The sequence below is a fragment of the Penaeus vannamei genome, chromosome 1, assembly GCF_042767895.1.
Source record: "Penaeus vannamei isolate JL-2024 chromosome 1, ASM4276789v1, whole genome shotgun sequence".
Lineage (NCBI taxonomy): Eukaryota > Metazoa > Arthropoda > Malacostraca > Decapoda > Penaeidae > Penaeus > Penaeus vannamei.
This window is the reverse complement of record NC_091549.1, coordinates 12,542,729-12,560,228: the sequence shown is the minus strand read 5'-3', so window position 1 is coordinate 12,560,228 and position 17,500 is coordinate 12,542,729. Positions and strand designations below refer to the sequence as shown.

Below are 17,500 nucleotides of genomic sequence, written 5' to 3'. Positions count from 1 at the left end.
GATGATTAATTATATTTTACCCTCAGTTTTCAAGGAAGCATCAGACCTGGAAAGGCAGTTTAGGAGAAATCTCTCAACGCCCATGGGAAGGTAAGACAAAGGCATTGGGTTATAGTTGGATATTTATTTGTAAATTTACAGTCATATAAACACGCATTCTCACTCTCTTACACTCATTTAATTTTCTTGCTCTCATTCTGGCTCCGTTATATGCTCCCATTAATCTGACTGTCTCACACACACAGACACCCCCTCTCTCTCACACTCTCAATCTCAATCTCACCTTCACTTTCAGTCTTAGTCTCAGTCTCACCCAAACTTTCACTCTCACTCAGACACACTCATTCTCACTCTCATACTTGCACACGCACTCTGGTTCTCACTCTCTCTCTCACCTCCACTGTCAAACTCATACTGCTTTTGTTGTATGTGATTTATTATCTAGAAATAGAAATATTGCTGCCTTATGTAAAACTGTTTCATGCAAATCTCATACAACATAACATATGGCTGTAGTATGCTAATGAATAATGATAAATGGTCGATTCAGGTAAGTTTAGAACGGCAGTATTTTGGGTAGAAAAAAGTTTTGTGAATAAATGGAAATTATCTATGATATGAATTATTTGAGAAAATTGGCAAAAATGCACTGTGCAGATCGAGTATGTTTTTTTTTATCCTGGGCATTAAACAGTTTCGAAATTGATTTACGCAATTTGAAGAAAAAAGTAAAAGATGATGTAAGTTCTGAAGGAAACAGGGATAAATAGAAAAAAGAATTAGAAAGGATGGAGGGAATAAGGAAACGGGGAGGAGGCTGGGAAAGTGGTCTCCTATTTATCATTTTTTATATTTTTTCGCTCTCCTGTTGTGTGCTTTCTCCCTCTCCCTCTCCCTCCCTCTGTCCCTCTCCCTCTCCCTCCCTCTGTCCCTCTCCCTCCCTCCCTCTCTCCCTCTCTCCCTCCCTCCTTCGATTTCTCTCTCCCCGTCCCACTAATCTATCTGTCTGTCTATTTATCTATCTATATATATCTACCTGTCTATCCATCAACGTTATCTATCATCTATCTCTTCTACCTTCACTTCTCCTCCTCCTTCTACTCCTTCAAGAAATGAAATATAGGAAATGCAAACGATGTGCAATAATGAGGACGGGACGAAGATGAGGGAGAAGATGGAATGAGAGACGGAAGGAGGAAGAGGGAAGACGGAGGGGAGAAGGGAGAGGGAAGAGGGGAGGGCAGAAGGAGGGAGAAGGAAGGGGGGAGGGTAGAAGGAGGGAGAGGGAAGGGGGAGGGCAGAAGGAGGGAGAGGGAAGGGGGGGCAGGAGGAATGATGGGAAAGGAGGAAGAGGGAGAGGGAAGAGGGCAGAAGGAGGGAGAGGGAAGGGGGTAGAAGGAGGGAGAGGGAAGGGGGGAAGGAGAAGGAGGGAGAGGGGATAAGGGAGGGAGAGAGGGTGGACCCCCCCCCCCCCCCAGTAGCGGTCACGGCCAGCGTCTATCGGGGGGGCCCTTTCACCCGCGCTTCGGGTTCCGTCAGCTGACCCGACCGGAGAGGGGCGGATGACTGGATGCTGTTATACGAACGAGTGTCCTGCTTTCCCCTTTCTCCCTCCTTTCTTCCATTTCTCCTCCCTTTCTCTCATTTCTCCTCCCTTTCTCTCATTTCTCCTCTCTTTCTCTCATTTCTCCTCTCTTTCTCCCTCCTTCCTGTTATTTCTCCTCCCTCCCTCCCTCCCTTCTCATTTCTCCTCTCTTCCTCCCTCCTTTCTTTCATTTCTCCTCCCTTTCTCTCCTTCTTTCTCCCTCCCCTTATTTCTTTCCTCTTCTCCCTTCTATCCCCTTTCTTTCCCGTTCTCCCACCTTTTTTTCCCTCCATCCCATTCTTCTTTCTCGTCTCTCCTTTTTTTCCCTCTTCTTTCCTCCTTCCTTCCCGTTTCTCCTCCTTCCTTAGTCTGTTTCCCCCCTTCTCTCTTTTCTCTTGGAAAAACATAAAGGGGGGAAATTCACACACAAAAAATGTTTGTAAAAGGAAAATGGAGGGATTTATGAGAATTTGATGTGCAATAAGTAGCGCGGGTGTGGGACGTGGGTGGAGAGAAGGGAAGGGAAGGGAAGGGAAGGGAAGGGAAGGGAAGGGAAGGGAAGGGAAGGGAGGGGAGGGGAGGGGAGGGAGGCTGAGGGAAGGGAGACGGAGGGAGGGAAGGGAGGCGGAGGGAAGGAAGGTGGAGGGATAGGGAGGGGGAGGGAAAAGGAGAGAAGAGAAGTGGAGGGGAGGGAGGCGGAGGGATGGGAAGTTAGGGGAGGGTGGTGGAGGGAAGGAAGGTGGAGGGATAGGGAGGAGGAGGGAGGCGGGGAGGGGAGAAGCGGAGAGATGAGAAGTGAGTGGAAGGAGGCGGAGGGAAGGGAAGCGAGGGAATAGAGTTGGAGGGAAGGAAGGTGGAGGGAAGGAAGGTGGAGGGAGGGAGGGAAGGAGGGAGGAGAGTGGACAGGAAGGGCGAGGGAGGACACAATGAGGACGAACTCCTTTAGAGTAGGAGGAGCAGGTGGCGGGGGGATGGGTGGGGGTGGATGGCGGAACATCTGCATGTTATCAGACCCCGCCCTCTCTTTCTTTTCTTTTTTCTGTCTCTTCTCTTTTATTTTCCTCCCGCTTTCTTCCACGCTCATGTATATCTCTCTCTCTCTCCCTCCCTCCTCCCTCCCTCCTCCCTCCCTCCCTCCCCTCCCTCCCTCCCTCCCTCCCTCCCCTCCCTCCCTCCCTTTCCTTTCTTCCTTCCTTCCTTCCTTCCCTCCTTCCTCCCTTCCCTTCCTTCCTCCCCTCTCCCTCTCCCTCCCCCCCTTCTCTCTCTCTCTCTCTCTCTCTCTCTCTCTCTCTCTCTCTCTCTCTCTCTCTCTCTCTCTCTCTCTCTCTCTCTCTCTCTCTCTCTCTCTCTCTCTCTCTTTTTCTGTCTTTTCTCTCTTCTCTCTTCTCTACACATAAGCGCGCGCACACACACACACACACACACACACGCACACACACACACACACACACACACACACACACACACACACACACACACACACACACACACACACACACACACACGTATATGTGTTCCAGAAAGAAAGAAAGAAAAACAAAGTAAAAAATCGATGTGGCTCCTCGGGCGTGGCAACGAATGAATGAATGAATAGATAAAAAGTGAGAAAAAAAAATCTTCTCCCCCCTGAACTGACCCAGTCGCTTGGGGGGGGGGGGGGGTTAGAAGTGCCCACGGAATTCGGCGCTTTCGGAGCCGTGGCATTGGCGGCCCCCCGAAAAGGAGCGGCGTCCTCTGTCTCGCACTCTCGCTCTCGCCCTTATTTGTCACTCTTCTTTGTCTGTCGTGCATTCTCGCTCTTCTGTTTCTCTCCTCTCCTCTTGTCTCGTCTCCTCTCTCCTCTCTCCTCTCTCCTCTCTCTCTCCTCCTCTCCTCTCCTCCCTCTCTCCTCCCTCCTCTCTTCTCTCTTTCTCTCTTTCTCTTTTCTCTCTCTCTCTTCTTCTCTCACTCTCTTTCTCTCTTTCTCTCTTTCTCTCTTTCTCTTTTCTCTCTTCCTCTTTTCTCTCTTTCTCTTTTCTCTCTTTTCTCTCTTTTCTCTTTCTCTTTTCTCTCTTTCTCTTTTCTCTCTTTCTCTTCTCTCTTTCTCTTTTCTCTTTTCTCTCTTTCTCTCTTTCTCTTCTCTTTCTTTCTCTTCTCTTTCTCTCTTCTCTATTTCTTCTCTCTCTTTCTCTTTCTCTCTTTGTCTTTTCTCTCTTTCTCTCTCTCTTTCTCTCTTTCTCTCTTTCTCTCTTTCTCTTACTCTCTTTCTCTCTTTCGTTCTTCTCTCCTCTTCTCTCTCTTTCTCTCTCTCTTTCTCTCTCTCTTTCTCTCTGCTCTTTCTCTCTCTCTCTCTCTCTCTCTCTCTCTCTCTCTCTCTCTCTCTCTCTCTCTCTCTCTCTCTCTCTCTCTCTCTCTCTCTCTCTCTCTCTCTCTCTCTCTCCGTCAATCTTCACTCTCCCTTGTTTATCACTCTTCACCCTTCTTTTCCTTCCGCAGATGGCACTCTCATTCTCGCCTGTCAATCTTCACCTTTTCTCTCATTCTCCTCATTCGTCAATCACCCTCACCTATGAGTTTCACCCTTACTTGCCTGTCTCCTCCCTCATCAGTCACTCTCCTTCCGCGCCATTCACTCTCGCCATCACCCTTGTCTCACCTTGGACACTCACCCTTACCATCCTTCACTTCACGCTTACTTATCACTTTTCATTCTCACCAGTTTCTCTCCTCCCACGTTTGCCTCTCCTCCTCCTCCTCCTCCTCCTCCTCCTCCTCCTCCTCCTCCTCCTCCTCTTCCTCCTCCTCCTCCTCCTCCTGTCACCTGTCACTCTCCACCCTCACTCTCACTCGTGTCTCCTCGTCTACACTACTCACCTTCACCTGTCACCCTGACTTGTCAGTCTCTTTCCTTCCATATCGCTCCCCCTACCCTACTACCTCCTCCCTCCATCCTCCAATCTCCACTCTCACCCTGTCACCCTTCTCCCTTTCCCCTCCCTCCTCGCCCTCCTCTCCTCCCTCACCCTCTCCCCTCCTCCCTCCCACCTCCCCTAATTCCAATTCCCTTTCACCCCTTCAACCCCACACCTCTCCCCCTTCCCCTTCCACTCTCCCCTTTCCCCTCTCCCTCTCCCCCTCCCTCTCCTTCTCCCTCCCTCTCCCTCTTTCCCTTCCTCCTTCCTCCTCCCCTTCCCCTTCCCTCTCTCTCAACCCTCCCTCTCACCTGTCACCCCTACACCCCTTCCCCCTTCCCTTTACCCCTCCCCCCTTCCCCCTTCCCCCTTCCTTTCCCCTGTCCCTTACACCTCCCTCTCACTTTCCGTCCCTCTGTCCCCTTCCCCCTCCCTCTCACCTGTCCCCCTTTCCCTCCTCCCTGTCCCCTTTCCCGCTTCCCCCTCCCCCCTCCAACCTCCCTCTCACCTGTCACCCTCGACCCTCACCCTCGGGACCTTCGACCACGCCGTTCCCCTCGCCGAGGACATTACGGACTTCCGGCGACCCCTCGTTAGTATGCTGTGGGTAACGTCCCCTTGACCTAAAAGCCTCCGTTGGCTTTGACCTTCTCACCTCGCCGCCCCCCCCCATCGCCTTTCCCCTCCCTTCGTTTTTACCTCTCTTTGTTATTTTTGGGCTCCTGTTTCTCTCCCTATCTATCTATCTTTCTCTCTCTCTCTCTCTCTCTTTCTCTCTCTCTCTCTCTCGCTCTCTCTTTCTTCTTCTCTCCCTCTCTCTCTCTCTCTCTCTCTCTCTCTATCTCTTTATATATATATATATATATATATATATATATATATATATATATATATATATATATATATATATATATATCTTTCTCCTATTATCCTTTATCTCTCTTTCTCTGGTTGTTATTGATATTGATTTACATTAGGTTCCTTTTTTGTTGTTTAACATTTTTACTCAGCCTTTCTTCTCCTCTCTATTTACTGCTATGCTATTGTATTTCCCCTTTTTATATTTTCCATGGCTTTTATTTTTATGTTTATTTTTAACCAATCTCTATTTCCCCTTTTGATTTATTTGATTATTGTATTTACCCCTTGCCTCTAGTGGTTTTGTACCTTTATTTTTGCACATCACGTGCTCTACTGTCATGTATTTTCTGCCCTCCCCCTCTTCTCCACCTCATTTCCTCATTCCCTATTTCGTTTTCTTCATTTCATTCTCTTCGTTTCATTCATTTGCCTCTCTTTTCCCCTCATTTCCTATTTTTATTGTATGCATTCGTTTCCTGCATTCTCATACCTTTTTCTCTCACTTTTTTTCTTAATTTCTCTCTCTTTCTATCTCTCTCTCTCTTTCTCTCTCTCTCCCTCTCTCTCTCTCTCTCTCTCTCTCTCTCTCTCTCTCTCTCTCTCTCTCTCTCTCTCTCTCTCTCTCCCTTCCTCCTCCCTCCCTCCTCCCTCCCTCCCTCCTCTCCCTCCACTCCTCCCTCCCTCCACTCTCTCCCTCCTCTCCTCCCTCTCTCCCTCCCTCTCTCCCTCCCTCCCTCATTTCTTCTCATCACCTCACTATCCAAATCCATTTCCTATGTTCCCCCCCTTCCCTTCACCCCTCACTCTCTCCCCCTCTCCTTGTGTTTTCCTCTTCTCCATTTCACATCCCAGCTTCTCTCTCCGCGCGAACTTTGTGTAACGAACGTGATAATACTCATACAGACTAGAAAGAGAACTCCCCTCCCCCTCTTCCCCTCCTCCCCTTCCCCCCCCCTCTCCCCCCTCTCCCTCTCCCCCTGTTCCTTCCTCCAGCCCTCCCTCCCTGTCCTTCTTCCCTTTCTCCCTCCTTCCCTCCCTTTCTCCAGCCGTCTCCGCCTCTCCTTCTCCCTCCCTTTGTTCAGCCCTCTGTCTGCCCCCCCTTCCCCCTTTTCCGCCCTCCCTTCCCTCCCTTTCTCCCAGCCTTCCCTCCCTCCCTCCCTTTCTTCAGCCCTGTGTCTGCCCCCCTCCATTTTCTCCAGCGCCCCCCACCTCCCCCTTTTCCGCCGGTGAACAAGGGGATTGCATTACGCCTCTTTGATAGGAGAGTCCGGTCGGGAGTGAGCAGCGGGCACAGATTTTTTTAGTGTTTTCTTTTTCTTTCTTTCTTTCTTTCTTTCTCAGTCTCAGTGTGCCTCTTATCATTGTCTTATCTCCCTTCTTTCTTTTGTCTCTAGGTTCTCTTCTTTCTTCTCTTATATTGTATCTTGCCTATTTCTTCTTCTTCTCTCTTATCTCGTCTCTTGCCTCTTTCTTCTTCTCTCTTATCTCGTCTCTTGCCTCTTTCTTCTTCTTCTCTCTTATCTCGTCTCTTTCTTCTTTATTCTTTGTCTCTTTCCTCTCCTTCCCTTCTCCACCGTACTATCTCCCACCCTCTCTTTATATATTTATATACATATACTTAAATACAGCCTGTATCTACCTCCAATTTATATACATATACTTAAATACAGACTGTATATACCGCTATATTTATGTTGTTCTTTCCGTCTGTTTCTCCCATCCTCTTTCTCCCTTTACAATACCGGGCGAATAAGATTATGAACTAAGGGAATTCGAGTGCTTTTGCCTGGTCGGAAGGCCAGTGGAAACGTAACGATGACATTCGTTGCCGGTGAAGGAAACGCGATGGCCCGCTGTGCAATTGTCGTTCCTTTTCCCCTTTGCAAACATGGCCGTTTCCGTGTTGCAGAAAAGTACTTGTACTCTGTCTCGGGGAACGTTATCCTCGGTTGCGGGCAAAAATACCGAAAGCGGGAAAAAAACGAAAATTTAAAGGAAAGGCGGGAGTAGAATCTCCAGAGTCTGTGCGACGGCGTTTGCAACTTGGGTACGGTCGGCGGGCCTCCATGTTTTGCAAATGAGAGTGCGGCGCGGTGCGTTTAGCCAGGCTTGGTTAAACATATGATGGCGGCCGCCCGGGGGGATTCGGTGCAGGAACGTCTGACCTGAGATGCGTAATTCGTTAGGAATGTTGATTTTTTAGGGTCTGCTTTTTATTACTATTACTATTATGCTTGCGCGTGTGCTTATAAATAAAAAAAACAAACGAACACGAGGAGAAGAGAAACAGACGGCTTCTCGAGGAGGGTAGTCCCATAGCACCGCGTGTGTCGACCATATATGGCGTAGAAGTCTGACCAGTGTCGCTCGCGGAGGAAACGTAGGGTGGACGGGCAATGGGGTGACTCACACGCACTTCAGTACCGAGAGACAGTGCAGGTGCGCATCTTTTTCCTGCCTCACGTCCCACCTGGCCTTCCCTGGGCACGCTTCCCCTGGTTGTCCAAGGCAGGGGCAGTCCCTAGGCGTGACAGACAGATAAGGTGACACACATAGCTCCAGCGGCCTTCGGAATCTGTGAGCGGAAGCGCGGCGCAGCTGACTCAGCCGCACGGCCTTGAGATAGGCTGTCATGTTCGCAAGTAATTTTGTGGATTATCTTTTTTTCTCCTTTAGTGCGTATCCCTTGTGAAGTAGTGTGGCGTCGTTTGGGGTGCGGGGAGGGGGGAGTACCCGAGGCCCGGGGAAGAAAGTTGGGCTTTCTAACAGACAAAGTAGGTAAGGGAGTGTGTGCGAGTCGTGACTGGCCGCTCCGAGACGCGACCTCCCGTGTCAAGGCGCGCCCGCGGGGAGGGGGAGGTGGGAGGTTGGGGTACTTCATGGTGAATATTGGTGATATTAAGTATAATGGCATTGTTGAAAAACAAGAGGACGGTATTAGGTGTTTGTTTCTTTTGGCCACATTACGAAATTTGCAAGAGTTGTGAAACATTTTTTCTTGGCTTGCATTCCCTTAGACAGTATAGGTCATCTCGGGGTCGTGCCCAGCCGGAGATACGCACGTGGGCGCCGCGTCAGTCTCTTTCAGTACCCGCGCGTGGGAGGCTGCGACGCCTGGCGCTGCTGCCGACACTGTGATGCTGTCATTGTCGTCGCTGTTTTTGAGTGGTGTTTTTGCTGTGTGTGATAGCGACTGAGGGTGTTCACGGGAGCGAGAGAACCGCCGTTCAGCTGGCCGGAACGTCGAGGCTCTGGGAAGTTTGAACTGTGGTGGAGGTCCGAAGGGCGTCTCGGAGAAGCAGCAGTTGGAGGAAGAGGAGACCAGGCGCCTTTCCGTCGGCAGGATAACGTGTCCCGTTCGCCGCCATGAAGCTGGAGCGCAGCATGTCCCGGGAGGCGAGCGCCAAGAAGACCTTCAAGAACGAGGTGTTCCTGTCCCTCGTGAGCGCCTGGGAAAGGTAATGTCGATCAGCTGATTCCTGGTTTAACGGTGTTTGCCGGTCTCCTTGCAACCCCCGCGGAAGGACAGGAGCCGCGTCGTCCCACCCCTCCCCTCTCCCCTCTCACGCCTTGTCCTTTTAAATGAGTCCTACAGGTGTGCGCGCTGCGGTCGCTCCGCCCAGCTCCTTCGCCACCCGCTCCCCCCTCCACCCAAGTCCTCCTCAGCTCCTACTACGGAATTGCGGAAGGCTGTGCTCCTGCTGTTCCAAGGACTAATCTGAGCCAAAATAAAGGGGCGATTGAAAGCCTCGGTATAACGAAGAACTTGTTATGAAAGTATCGTGTTGGAGTAAGAACGTATTCTTTAAATTGGTCGTGTAGGTAACGGCACGTACAATCGTGGATTATGGGATTTAAACGTTTCATCTCGTATGTTGTCGGTGTATTACGTCGAGGGAAGGAAAGACCCAGTCGGTTTAGTCTCTCAACTGAGGGAAGGAAAGGAAGGGTCAGGGAGAGAGATGAAGTCAACCCTACTTATACAGCCTTTTAAAGGAGTGTTCGGGTTGTAAGGCGCTGGGAGAGATAAGAAGGCAGGGAGGCTGAGGTGGGAAAGAGAGAAGAGGAAGCCGTGAGAGAAGGGAAGGAGGAGGGAAGGCTGAGGTTGGAGGGGGAGGAGAATAAGCCGTGAGAGAAGGGAAGAAGGAGGAAGGCTGGGGTTGGAGGGAGAGGAGAATAAGCCGTGAGAGAAGGGAAGGAAGGAGGAAGGCTGAGGTTGGAGGGAGAGGAGAATAAGCCGTGAGAGAAGGGAAGAAGGAGGGAAGGCTGAGGTTGGAGGGAGAGGAGAATAAGCCGTGAGAGAAGGGAAGAAGGAGGGAAGGCTGAGGTTGGAGGGAGAGGAGAAGAAACCGTGAGAGAATTCGCAGCGTAAGGAAAGGTTCGAGGATTCAGAGACGACCCTTTCTTTGCACGTAACCACACGGCGCGACCCGAGAGGAAATCCTTGACGGGGCGATTTTTTTTCTCCTTCGGACTACGGTCATTTTTGAGGAATGGCCGTGCGTGCGAGTGGTTCCCGTTCACACGCTCACGTTCACACTCACTCACACACACAGTCACATACACTCACATACACTCACATACTCACACATACTCACACACACACTCACACACACACTCACATACTCACACATACTCACACACACTCACACACACATATCACACACACACACACACACACACACACACACACACACACACACACACACACACACACACACACACACACACACACACACACACACACACGCAAAACACCAGACGGACAAAACGCGTGGGAGCGACGCAACGGAACGCAAGGCCGTCGTGTGGCGAGAGTCCCTTCCTGATCGACTTCGTCTCGCCACGCCCTCGAACACGCCCATGGGAGGACAGTAGGGGAGGGGAGTGAGAGAGGGGGAGGGAGAGGGGGAAGGGGTATTAGGAGAAGGGGAGGGAAAGGGAGAAGAAACGGGAGAGAGAGGGGGAAAGAGAAGAAGGGGAGCGAAAGGTGGGAGGAGAAAGGCGGGAGAAGGTAGAGAGAGAAGGGGTAAGAGAAGAAAGGAAGGTGGAGGGTGGAGGGAAGGGGAAACAAGAGAGGGGAAGGGATGCGGGAACGGAGGAGATTGAAAGGAATGGGGAGAAGGCCGGAAACGAAGGGAATGGGGAGAGAAGGGGATGGGAGAATAGAGGGGGGAGGGAGGGGAGTGGAGACGGAGGGACCCTTCCCATGCCTCAGGCCCGTCGGCGCCGTCGCCCGCCCGGGATCTGCTCAGACCGGACAGGGCCGCCGCCGCATTGTGGTCTCGAGCGCCCACACGCGGGCGTACGGACACGAGCATACGCACAGTTCTTGTTTATTTGTTTATTTGTTTATTTTTCTTCTGAAGCGTAATGGAAATCATGATGAGCCTGTGTGGGTTATTGTGTTCGTAATGTATTTCGTGAAGGCTTTGTCTTAGACGTCCCTGACCTACATAAACAAACAAACGCGTAGGCATAAGCTGACTCTCCTCTTCTCTTCTCTTCTCTTTTCTCTCTTCTATCCCCTCTCTCTGTACCTTCCTCTCTCTCCCTCTCCTCTCCCTTCATCCTTTGACCGGTTCCTTTTCTTCTCCATTTTTGTTTGGTTTACATCCTTCACATTACCACCTATTGTTTAGTCGACGTGTGTATTCATATATCGAATATGATTTTGGAATCATACTGAAGGAAAACTGATTGTCCGGCGAGATAGAGATAGAGGCAGAAAGAGAAAGAGAGATGCAAGACAAGGGATAGAAAGACGAGAGGACGAGGCGAGATAAACGAAAAGAAGCACAGAGAAACGGAGATCGAGATATTGCCGATACCTTGACACGGGGGACGAGTCGAGCGCATCGCTTTGCAGGCTCGCGGGGGGATCGATAGCGGGGTCGTGTTGCCTGCCTCGCGTGTCGTGTCGTGGCGGGAACTCGACGTCGTGATTGGGGCGAGGATGTAGGTCGAGGGAGACGTAGGGATCACTCGACCTCGAGATCCTAGAGGGGGGAGGACGGAGGGAAGTGGGGGATCTCTCTTCTCTTGAATGTGCCTGAAGGAGTTTTCAAGGCGGGGGTAGGTTAGTGTGGGATGAAGGAGGTGTTGACACAAGCGGTGAGGTTGACAGGGGTGGAGAGGCTGATACAAAAGGAGAATGAGGTGTTTGCCGTAAGCGGAAAGGTTGACAAAGCCGAGAGGTTGAAACAGGCGAAGAGGGTGATACAAACCTCGCAAGTTGTGAGGTTGACACGTAAGGTTCGAGACGGTTGTAAAGGTTGACGAAAGGAGAGGTTGCAGCAGGCGAAGAGAATGGTAGAGAAGTGACACAGATGAAGAGCTTAAAGCAGGTTGAGAGCAGGTTGACACGAAGGGAGAAGATGGCATTAAGAAGGAATTACTCTCTGAGGGCGCGACACTTCATTCTTGCGATCTTGGCCCTTAGAGTCTTTGCCCTGCGACGGCGTTTTGTTGTCGTTTCCGAGAAGAGAGATTGCACCGGGAGGAGGGTCGCGACGAGCTGTCTCTCTCTGTGTCTCTTTCGCCTCGTCACCTCCTGCCAGCGCCCGGGAGACACGTGCTGGACGGACGGACGCGCGGGCAGTTGTCGTTCCATCTCGCGGTTGACGTAAGTTTGTGGGTAAGACGGTTTCCTCGAAGGCTATGGCGGAGGGACCAGGCGAGAGGCGCACGTATGCTCTCTCTTTCTCTCTCTCATTTTCTTTCTCTTTCTTTTCTTTTTTTTTTATTTCTCTTTCTCTTTCCTTCTCTCTCTCTCTCTCTCTCTCTCTCTCTCTCTCTCTCTCTCTCTCTCTCTCTCTCTCTCTCTCTCTCTCTCTCTCTCTCTCTCTCTCTCTTTCTCTTTCTCTCTCTCTCTCTCTCTCTCTCTCTCTCTCTCTCTCTCTCTCTCTCTCTCTCTCTCCCTCTCTCTCTCTCTCTTCCTCTCCCTCTCCCTCTCCCTCTCTCCCTCTCTCCTCCTCTCCCTCTCTCACCTCCCTCCCTCCCCTCCCTCCCTCCCTCCCCCTCCCTCCCTCCCTCTCTCTCACCCTCTCTCTCTCCCTCCCTCCCCCTCTCTCTACTCTCTCCCTCCCTCCCCCCCTCTCTCTCCCTCCCCCTTTCTCTCTCCCTCTCTCTCTCCCCTCTCTCTCCCCTCTCTCCTTCCCCCTCCACCTACCCCGTCCTTACCATCCCATCCCCTTCCATCCCCCTGCCTCTCCCCGTCTCTCCTTCTCTCCCCGTTCACTCCTTTCCTTCCCCCCCCCCCCCCCCGTTCCTCAATGGTTTGACTGATGGCCAAACCCAAATGATCTCATCGCATGCGCGCAGCCGATCAGAGCTAATCAGTGGCGGTGATTAGCGCCATTATGCGCTCACGAATCAGCGATTGGCGTGGCGTCGGGGATCCTTCCTGAGGGTGGCGTAACCTGGTGGCGAGCTCGGTGACGTCACGGCGGCGGAGGCGCGTCACTCCTCCCGCGCCGTAACACGTGGGTGACGGGAATCTCGGGGGCGCGCTCGGCACATGTGCGCTCGCGGGCGGATATGCATGTGGAGGGGCACGTATGCGGATACGAGCGTATGTTTGTATGCATACACATACACAAACACGCATACACGCACACACACGCACATTCTCTCTCTCTCTCTCTCTCTCTCTCTCTCTCTCTCTCTCTCTCTCTCTCTCTCTCTCTCTCTCTCTCTCTCTCTCTCTCTCTCTCTCTCTCCTCTGTCTCTCTCTCCCTCTCTCTCTCCCTCCTTCTCTCCCTCTCTCTCTCTCCCTCCCTTCCCTCCCTCCCTTCCCTCCCTCCCTTCCCTCCCTCCATCCTCTCCCTTCCCTCCTCTCCCTTCCCTCCTCCCCTCCCTTCCCTCCTCCCCTCCCTTCCCTCCTCCCCTCCCTTCCCTCTCTCCCCACCAAGGCAGATCAATGGGCAGAGCCTCCGTTAGACATGCAAACATTGATGGAAAAGCCGGTGTCATGAGGGTGGCTGGCGTCAGAGCGGCTGTCATGAAAGCCAGGGAGAATAGGAGGGGGCAGGGGGGAGGGAGAGAAGGAGGGGGGGGGCAGAGGTGCACACGCCGAACCGCAATTCTTTTCCTTTTTTTCCGTTTCGTTTCCTGGTTTGGTCGGTGGGTTGAGGTCTGTCGATGTTTGGGGGGGGGGGGGTTATGTCGTCGTTTTTTCATGCGTTTTTTTTTATTGTTATTATTATTATTATTATTTTTTTTTTTTTTTATTTATTTTTTTGGGGTTTTTTTTTTTTTTTTTTTTTTTTTTTTTTTTTTGGTGGGGGTAGAGGGTGATTGTAGTTTCGTTTGTCATTTTGTTTTGTTTTCTTTCTGGGGGGATCGTTTGTATTTCGTTTTGTGTATTTTTATAGTTTTATATTTCGTATTATGTTTTTGTGTGTGTGTGGTTTATCGTTTTATATTTCGTATTATGTTTTTTTTTGTGCGTGGTTTTATATTTTGTTTCCACGCACACCCCTTTGCGTGCAATGCGTCTGGCTTCTTGACCTCGTTGATTGGGTGATAACAGGAATCTGATCGTTCCCTTGCTCCTCTCACGTCCGTCTTTGTGGGGGATGGAGTCGTGAGGATTATCTTCCTCCCTCCCTCCCTCCCCCCCCCCTTTTCTCTCCCTCCCTCCCTCTCCCCTCTCTCTCCCTCCCTCTCCATGCCTCTTCCTCTTCCTTCTCTTCATCTTCTTCTCCTTCTTCACCATTTCTATCCTTCCTCCCTCTCTCTCTTCCATCTCTCCTCCTCTTCTCCTTCTCCTCCCTCTCTCTCTTCCATCTCTCCTCTTTTCCCTCCACCTTCTCCCCTGCTTCCTCATCTCTATCCTTCTTCCTATTCATCATCCTCCCTTCCTTCCTCCCTCCCTCTCTTCTATCTTTCCTCCTTCCCAATCTTCCATCATTCCTCCTCCCCCTCTCCCACTTCCTCCTCCTCTCCCTCTCCCACCTCCACCACCCCCTCTCCCACCTCCTCCTCCTCCTCCTCCTCCCCCTCTCCCACTTCCTCCTCCTCTCCCTCTCCCACCTCCTCCTCCTACTCCCCCTCTCCCTCCCACCTCCTCCTGCGTGGGGGGAGGAAGTCGATGTCTCTTGTTGGGACATTGATTAACGAAGGTCAAGTAGCGAAGGAACTGCTCTGCACCGGGCTGAGTGCCCCCCCCCCCCCGCTTCTTCCCTGCTCTCCCTCTCTTCCTTCTCTTCCTCTTATCGCCCCTCCACTCCCTCTTACCTCCTCTACTTCCCTTCTTTTTTACCTCCTCTACCCTTCCTTCTTCCCCTCTTCCCTCTCCCTTTCCCTCCCTTCTTCCCTCATCGTCCTTCTCCCTCTTACAAGGCCTCCCCTGCGTCCCCTCCGTCCCGCCCCGCCCCTCCCCTCCCCTCCCCTCCCTTCCCTTCTCTTCTCCTCCTCTCCCCTTCCCTTCTCTTCTCTTTCCTTCCCTTCTCTTCTCTTCTCTTCTCTTCTCTTCTCTTCCCTTCCCTTCCCTTCCCTTCCCTTCCCTTCCCTTCCCTTCCCTTCCCTTCCCTTCCCTTCCCTTCCCTTCCCTTCCCCTCCCCTCCCCCCCCCCACCCTCCCCTCCCCTCCCCTCCCCTCCCTTCCCTTCCCTCCGTCCCCTCCCTTCCCTTCCCCTCGCCTCCCCTCTCCTCCCAACGAGAGAAGATCGAGTCGAACACACTTCATTCACTTCGAATATTTGTTCATCAGACGAGTAACAAGCAATGGCAAGGAGAGTTCAAGAGAGTCCAGGGTAGTTTATGAGAGTCCGGGAGAATTCAGGAGAATTCGGGATAGTGTATAGGAGACCGGAGGAATGCAGGAGAGTTCAGGGCTGTGTATGAGCGTCCGGGTGAATTCAGGAGAGTTCGGGATAGTGTATAAGAGATCGGAGGAATGCAGGAGAGTTCAGGATTGTATATGAGCGTCCGGGTGAATTCAGAAGAGTTCCTGAAAGACCAGCAGAGTCCAATCGAGTCCAGGAGAGTCTTACAGAGTTAAGCGGAGTCCGAGAGAGCCCAGCAGGGTTCGGGAGAGTCCACTTTTATTTTACTGGCAGGCGAATGGAGAGTGGAATGGGAGATGGGAGTCCCAGCCGAGGTCGCTTGGGGACAGGAAATGAGCACGTGTTTGTAAATTGAGTTTGGGGTTTAGATGAGACGTGTTTTTGGTGAGTAGGGGTTGTCGTTTAGTGAGAAGTGTGTTGTTCGTGTTGTTGTTGTTGTTGTTATGAAGTGAGAAATGTGTTGTTCGTGTTGTTGTTGTTGTTGTTATGAAGTGAGAAATGTGTTGTTCGTGTTGTTGTTGTTGTTGGTGGTGGTGGTGGTGGTGGTGGTGTAGATGAAAAGTTTGTTGTTAACCTTATTGTTGTTATTGTGTGCTGCTGTTGCTGTTGTTGTTTTAGATATAAATCTCGACTGTCTTGTATTGATTTGGATATAAAAGATATTGTTTCTGAATTCGAAAATGAACGTGTTCGTATTATTGTCCATTTTTCTTGGCGTTTTGTTCTTGTTCATAACCTCTTAAGCAGACATTTTCTTTTATTAAAGAGGCGAGACGTACCCCATCCTTGACTCCCCCCTCCCTCCCCCTCCCTCCCCCCATTGTCCCATCACTTATCCTTCGCCAAAGTCCTTGGATTCGACATTGAAGAGACTCATTCTACGTGAGTCCGTGTGGGATGAGTTTAAAGAGAAAAATAGTTGTAATCGCCCTTTTAAGCGGGAGACTTCCGGAAATCGCTTGAGAGAGAGGGATCCGTCTGAGGATATTCCCCGGGATCGCTGTGGAGTTTGCTGCCTATTTGTATGTCTTGTTCGTTTGTCTGTCGGTCGGTTTATTTGTCTGTCCGTACGCCTGTCTGTCTATCAGTCTATCTATCCGTTCGTACATTTTTCGGTCGGTGTGGACTTTTTCTTTGTCTATCTATCTATCTGTATATCAGCTTTTTCTCTATTTATTTATCTCTGTCTATCAGTCTATATATATCAACTTTTTCTCTCCATTGACCTATTTGTATTTGTCTTTCTTGTTTGTATCTATCTATTTATCTATCTATCTATCTATCTTATTATCTTGTCTATCTGTCTAACAAATTATCTGTTCATTTAGGTATATGTGTATGCACCGAGTTAATTGCTTGCCTGTGTTTGTGCGCTTATAGTACGCGAACCCCGTGGTCACGCTTGACAAGTCATGGGAGGCGAGTGTGTGCCTGGCTGAATGTATGAGTGTATGTGAGAGATACGGGAGGGAGGGGAGGTGGGAGGGGTGGTGATAGGAGGGAGAGGAAGGGAGGGGTGGTGATAGGAGGGTGAGGGAGGGAGGGGTGGTTATAGGAGGGTGAGGGAGGGAGGGGTGGTGGTGATAGGAGGGTGAGGGAGGGAGGGATGGTGATAGGAGGGAGAGGAAGGGAGGGGTGGTGGTGATAGGAGGGAGAAGGAGGGAGGGGTGGTGGTGGGAGGGAGGGAGGGATATTAGGGGGAAGGAGGGAGAGGGAAGTGGGTGGGAGGGATAGGGATGGAAGGGGGAAAGGAGGGAGGGGAAAGGTCTGTGAGAGTAAGGGAGAAAGGGAAGGATAAAGGAAGGAGAGGCGAAGGACGGAGGAGGAAGGGAATGTGAGAGAGGGTGGTGGAGGGGCGGGTGGAGAGATGTGGAATGGCGAGGAGAGTGGAGCACAGTGGCGGGGTGTTGGGGAGAGGGAGGAGCCAGTATTGTGGCGGCAGTGAGGAGGGACAGAGCGCCCGGTGTGTGTCTCGCTCCCAGCTTTTGTTTGGTGCACGCCCGCGGTTGCCTGTCGTCGGTGCCGCGCTGTGCCTGTGCGTGTGTGTGCCGCCCCCGTGCAGTGCTGAGTCGCTGTGACGCCGCCGGGGAGTCAGTGTGCTGGAAACCCTGTTGCAAAGTACTCTTATATGTGCTCGTAAGTGTTACGTCATCGTGACGGTTGGAACAAGTCACAAACGTGTTCCCCGCGGGCCTTGCTTCCCATAAGGTCGTGTGGGATCGGCCTCTCTCTGACCTTTTACTTCCCAGCAAATGAGGTCAATGTTAAGGTCGATGTGACCTTAGAGCAGCCGTGCAGTCGGGCTCCGTGTTTGTGCTTGCATTCTTGAAGCACGAAAGCGCAGTGGAATCATTCATGTCTTGACGTTTCCTT

General features: G+C 51.4%; 1 protein-coding gene across 40 annotated transcripts in view; it reads left to right on the top strand.

Annotated features, from left to right (window-relative positions):
- Positions 1 to 17,500, top strand: part of LOC113802704 (transforming acidic coiled-coil-containing protein 1) — a 136,932-nt gene that overhangs the window by 93,301 nt on the left and 26,131 nt on the right. For all 40 annotated transcript variants that reach the window (XM_070113663.1, XM_070113482.1, XM_070145451.1 and 37 more), the window contains one exon: positions 27 to 90. In XM_070113663.1, the coding sequence (XP_069969764.1) occupies positions 27 to 90 (64 nt within the window). The remainder of the gene's footprint in view (positions 1 to 26; positions 91 to 17,500) is intronic.